Here is a 6095-nt window from a genome sequence, read left to right as displayed (position 1 = left end):
TATCTGTGATTGCTAAAATGATAAACACAGTTATGGCGGCGTCCTGAGAACAACATGAGTCATACTGCAGTAAAATTAAAAACAAAGCATCGCTGACATCACATGGAAACTTGAGGTACATTTTGCTACTTTACCTCACGTTGTGGGGCATGAAAGATGTTACATTACGTTACATCATTTTCACATTTAGAATTAGAATGAAACTGTAATAATTATAATAAGGTGGCCTATAAAATTAGCAGTTGCAATTGTTTGTGCGCTTGCTGGCACTCATTACGGTAAAAGTGGCCGCGTGACTGAGAGGCGGGATGAAACATGTTCATGTCTCCGGAAGTGACTTGTTTAATGAAGTTTATGAATCCCGTCATTGTGCAGGAATGAGGTAAGAGACCGCACGTTTATGTAGCGTTTGTTTGTAGCGAGCGTTGAAACGTTTTAAATGTGCCTATCAATGCAATAAACGCGGACCGTGACCTGACATATTTGAGCAGCTTCTGTGCATATGTTGCCGCTTGAGTCCTGCTGCTGTGGTTAAACGTCTCTATTTTTTCATGCAACTATTAAGAAAAAAATATGAAAAGATGTGTCCAAGTTGTATGCATTCTATTAACTTTTAAAATGGGAACATATTAAGTTAAAACTAATAATAATAATGTATGAGCGTGGAACCTCTGCGGACGCGTGACGCCTTCATGGACCGTAGGACATATTGAAGATTACGCATTTGTTCATAATTTCATCCGTCATTCATTCACTATGCGCTTTTTGTGGTAAATGTTTTTTGTTTGGATATTATAATAATTATAATTAAAGCGATATTTTTAATTTTGCACTTTTATTATACAAACTTAACACTTTGCTTTAAATATTTTTGAATAATTCTTACTCAGCCAGTATTTATGTTTGTGCAAGTCAATGCCAAGTTTGTTCACACTTAATATGACCAGGCTCCGAGCATGGCCTCTTCTGGGGCTGCTGCTGCTGGCAGCAGGGGGTCGTGGCACAACAGGGGAGGAACGGAAGCCCAACTTTGTGCTCATCATGGTGGACGACCTTGGCATTGGAGATGTGGGCTGCTACGGCAACGACACCATCAGGTGAGTGTGTCTGCCATTTGAGCTGTCATTTGTTATTATTCATTTATTACAGTTGTGTCCGAAAGTCATCGCTGTGTGTTAAAGTAATGTGTAGCATTAAAGTTATATATATATATATATATATATATATATATATATATATATCAGTTTTGCTGATAAAAGTGTGATCTAATTTTACGTACAGGACTCCTAACATAGACAGGCTGGCTTCTGAAGGTGTGAGGCTGAGTCAGCATATTGCGGCGGCCCCTCTCTGCACACCGAGTCGGTCGGCTTTCATGACCGGGCGCTACCCACTTCGTTCAGGTGACGCGCCGTTTTCAGAGGCAATACATGTGTTTTCTGACTGTAATGTAAAGAATAGACATTTGCATGTGTGCAAGCAGGAATGGCCGGTGCGGGACGGTCGCGGGTCCTGTTATTTCTTGGAGGTTCAGGAGGGCTCCTGTCCAGTGAGACCACGTTCGCGAAGAGGCTGCAGCAACAAGGATACAGCACAGGCTTAGTTGGTGAGGTCCTCTGGAAGTCAGGAGGCGTAATAGATCCACTAACTGTTAGGAATGGGCGATGTGAATAAAAAAATGTTATCACGATAAATATAGATATTTTATTCTACTCCATGTGTTGGACACTACAGTCTCTCTTGAAACTGTTTTATGATGAAACTTATTAGTGGAGTTTGTCTCCAACATCATTATTTGTTTATGTTTAAATATAATATAGAATAGAATGTTTCCCGTCTCTGGTAGAACCTGCTTGTGTCTGACCCACTGCTCTGACAGTTTTATTTAGGGGTTAAATTGAATCAGAATCAGAATCACAATAGAATTTATTGCCATGGTCAGTCGGGGTCCGACCAACTAGGAAAGTGCTTCGAAATGAAGTGCTGTTATAAAATAAAATAAAATAAAATAAAATAACAAAGGCTGATCACAAATTCAACAGACTGATGGCCAAGGGGAAGAAGCTGTTCCTGTGATGGGAGGTTCTGGTCTGGATGGACCGTAGCCTCCTGCCAGAGGGAAGAGGAACAAACAGTCCATGAACAGGGTGAGAAGGGTCGGCTCTGATCCCACCTGCACGTCTCTGGGTCCTGGAGGTCTGCTGTATCTGTCTCTAAACAGTTGATTTTAACTATGGACCAGTCTGGACACATTTCCTAGATGTTATTGAAGAAATATTAGAAATAATGTGAATATATAAATATATATATATATATATATTATAAAGTCCAAATCATGATACAAACTGCCAGTCCTTTGTCTTGTGTGATGAAAAACCTTTTCACAATTCTCCTAAAATGGTTTCATTGCCTGATTGAGGATTTCCCTAATACTTTAACCGCTTTAGAATTTGTTGATGGTCCCTAACTGATGCCGGGTCGTAGCATTAGCACTGCCTGTGAGGGTGTGTCCGCGATCAGTGAACCCTAATGGGGACGCGGAAGAGGACGCCATCGCCAATACTGGGGCGGAGCACCGTCCAATATCCAACTATTTTCACCAGGGTTTTTGGCCGAGGCGCCAGTGCAGCAGAGAACCTATGAGGACCACTCCATCTAATAAAATAAACATGGATCCAGAGACTCAGAGTCGACCAGTGTCATCATCAAAAGTTCCCTGTATTAAAAATAAGTTTAACACTACGATCATGATCCAAAGTCCACCACACTCTCCAAAACTGTCACACGCCGGTGTCGGCTGTCTACCGCCGCGGAGCCTGAGAGTGCGCCGTCGCGGTCTCGTCGTGTTCACGTGTGCAAGTCCAATGCGGCGAGTGAATTGCGTGTTTATCGAATTTATCGTGAGATGCAGAATTATCATCTTGGAGGTTGTGTTTTGCTGTATATCGTGTACGATAAGTTATTGCCCATATCTACTAACTGTCTTTGTTTTTGCTCCATCAGGAAAGTGGCACTTGGGGTTGAACTGTGAACACAGAGGGGATCACTGCCACCATCCCAACACTCATGGCTTCGACTACTACTACGGCATCCCGTTCACCCTCCACAACGACTGTGAGCCCGGAGAAGACAGCGTTGTCATGACGGACCTGCAGCAAACACTCCGAAACATGACCGTCATGCTAGGAATTGGACTTTTCACTCTGGTAACATGACAGTACCAGGAGAGCTGAGTCTGGAAGTGTCATCTTGTTGCGTGTATTTCAGGTGTGTATTCACGTGTTGGGCCTCGTTGAAATCAGTCTTTGGGTCTTGGTGCTGCTTTTCCTGCTGAGTGCACTCGCTACTGCCGTGTGGTACGTTCCATTCAACTTCCTGTCCACATGGAACTGCGTCCTGATGAGGAACCAGGATGTGGTCGAGCAGCCGGTGCGGCTGGAGACGTTGCCCCAGAGGCTGCTGGGAGAGGCCAAGCATTTCATTCAGAGGTCATTTTATTGGCTATTTTCTTTTAATATTTCCTCCTCAGTTTTCTTTGCATCTTGTTGCCAGAACGTTTCTCATGTGGAGTGTCATTTCTATAGGTGTTGACTAGTGATCGGTTGTTTTCAGGAACGCCAATCGCCCATTCCTGCTGTTTTTTTCTCTGGCTCACATTCACACGCCGCTCTTCAAAAACCCTAAATTCGCTGGAAAGAGTCAGCACGGTCGCTATGGCGACAACATGGAAGAGTTGGACTGGATGATCGGTGAGCTGCGATTGCATCGACTTGACTCAGCGACATGCGGTTCCGCCGTGTTAGGAGAAGTGTCTGTTTACAGGTGAAATAACTGACACGGTGGATTCTCTCGGCCTGGCCGGCGACACCCTGATGTACTTCACGTCGGACCACGGGGGCCATTTGGAAGACGCTGACGATGCGGTGGGACAGAAGGGCGGCTGGAACGGAATCTATAGAGGTGTGAATACGTGGGAAGAGTTTGTTTCCAGCGTTCTTGACTCTGCTGTTTTCTAGGTGGGAAGGCGATGGGGGGCTGGGAGGGAGGGATACGGGTTCCTGGAATTTTTCGTTGGCCTGGTAAACTGAAGGCTGGCAGAGTCGTGGATGAGCCAACAAGCCTCATGGACTTGTACCCGACACTCACACATTTGGCCCGAGACAGTCGACCAGACAGGTTCGACTCGCTTTTGTTGATTCAGTTAAAAAGCCTGGAAGGCTTGGCTTATTTGAGGAGTGGAAAAAAACACGTTATTTATTGGGTTATTTGTTGAATAGCTTCAAAATATGTTTTTGTCTATTCATCTCTGCACCTAGTTCCGACTTATATTCATTTTTATGTTTCACTTAAGTGCAGTTTTATGAAATATGCACTGTGTCTTTCCGTCAAAAGTTAACTTTAAATGATAATATGAAGAACAATACTAAATATTTGGCCCAGGCTGGACTCAGACCAATACCAATAATGTCTGTTTGGAACAGAATAATGGTTTTATTTTGCCACCATCTTCTCTTCAAGACCTTTAGATGGCTACAACCTGATGCCGTTGCTGCAGGGGAAGGAGCAGCGATCCGAGCACGAGTTCATGTTCCACTACTGCGGCGTGTACCTGAACGCAGCACGCTGGCACCCGCCTGACAGTAGGTTTCGCACCTCCGCACCGAGACGTAACATCTACCGGTGGAATGTTTCCGTGCCGTGAAGATTCCAGAAATGCAAAGCAACTTTTGGAGAACTTTGAAGTGAACTTATAATGATGATAATATTTTAAAAAACAACATATATTTTTGGTTTTCCTTCTGTCTCTCCGCAGGTGACTCCATCTACAAGGTGCACTTTTTCACCCCCAACTTTTCACCGCCGGGAGCCATTGGCTGCTACGACGGCAAAGTCTGTCCGTGCTCCGGAAAACATGTGACGTACCACGACCCTCCGCTCATGTTCAATCTCCTCCACGACCCCTCGGAGTCCCGCCCACTGACCCCTGATGCTGAGCCTCGCCATGCGGAGGTCCTGGCTCAGCTCTCCAAAGCTGTTGAGAGTCACCAGAAAACTTTCAACAACGGTCAAACCTCCCAAAATTCCGGTGGCATTCCGAACCAAATGACTTGGGACAAGATCTTATGGAGACCATGGCTGCAGCCGTGCTGTGGAACCTTCCCTTTCTGTGGCTGCAGAGAAGAACAAACAGCAGCTATTTAGAAAGAATACTACAAGTAGTTTGGTGATGGAGGGATATTCTCTTTGTGCATTTGCTTAGCAGAGGCCTGTAAGTTCAACTGTTTTTACCATTGACACGAATCGGAAGGACTAAACATTTCTTCAACCATGAAGATAAACAGTTATGATGCACTGATGAAGCTTTATGAAGCGGCGTGCTCTTCCAGAGCCCACTAGATGGCACTGTCTGCTGCAATATATGACTTTTAGCAAATAGTTGAATGAGACGTCACTCCGTTTTAAGACCAACAGCGCCACCTACCACCCTCTGAAGAACGGTTCTCTGCTTCACAAAGCTTTATCTGTGTAATAAGTGGATGGGTGGATGACCTGGTGTCGTATTTTTTTTCTCATCAAACTGGTAGACATGGGAGGAAGTTGCTGGGTAAAAATCTGTCAGGGTCAGTTTTTATCTCCTGTGCTTCAGTGGGTTTTGTCTGGGTTTTTCCTCTCACATTCCAAAAACACTAGTAGACGTAATAGTGCGAGTGCTTGTCTGTCAATATGGGTCATGTGATGGACAGGTGTCCTGCCCGGGGGTCTCTCGCTGACCCCCCTCCTTTCCATTGGCGGTACATTTTGAATGATACTGTCATAAGACATTGGTAGTTCTGACATGAAGGAATTAATAAAACAACATGAAGGCTATTTTCTTTTTGAGACACTACTGTTATTTTTTTGTTTTCATGCGTCTTGTGCGTCTTGCTGAGTTCGCTGTTTTCTGAGTCCAACAGCGTCAAAGATCACAGAGGCTGTGAGAGACAGCGTCACTGGGCGACACTTCCGTCGGCTGCCACTAGAGGGCAGAATAAGACTGTCGCTTCTGCGTCGTGCCTCCAGGAGTCTTTCTGTCAAGCGCATCAACGAATGCCGTG

The 6095-nt window shown here is 44.8% G+C and overlaps 1 protein-coding gene across 1 annotated transcript; it reads left to right on the top strand.

The window, feature by feature from the left end:
- The first annotated feature begins 735 nt into the window (after positions 1–735).
- On the top strand, positions 736–5862 carry arsh (arylsulfatase H). The gene is made up of 10 exons (XM_053877177.1): positions 736–1097; positions 1282–1403; positions 1484–1606; positions 3004–3206; positions 3268–3488; positions 3613–3749; positions 3823–3960; positions 4017–4176; positions 4519–4640; positions 4814–5862. The coding sequence occupies exons 1-10, from the start codon at positions 916–918 to the stop codon at positions 5200–5202; spliced, it is 1797 nt and encodes a 598-aa protein (XP_053733152.1). The 5' UTR covers positions 736–915; the 3' UTR covers positions 5203–5862.
- Positions 5863–6095: the final 233 nt, after the last annotated feature.

This window comes from Synchiropus splendidus, chromosome 10 (assembly GCF_027744825.2).
Source record: "Synchiropus splendidus isolate RoL2022-P1 chromosome 10, RoL_Sspl_1.0, whole genome shotgun sequence".
NCBI lineage: Eukaryota > Metazoa > Chordata > Actinopteri > Syngnathiformes > Callionymidae > Synchiropus > Synchiropus splendidus.
Note: the sequence above shows the minus strand (reverse complement) of the source record. Positions and strands in the feature narration are given on the sequence as shown.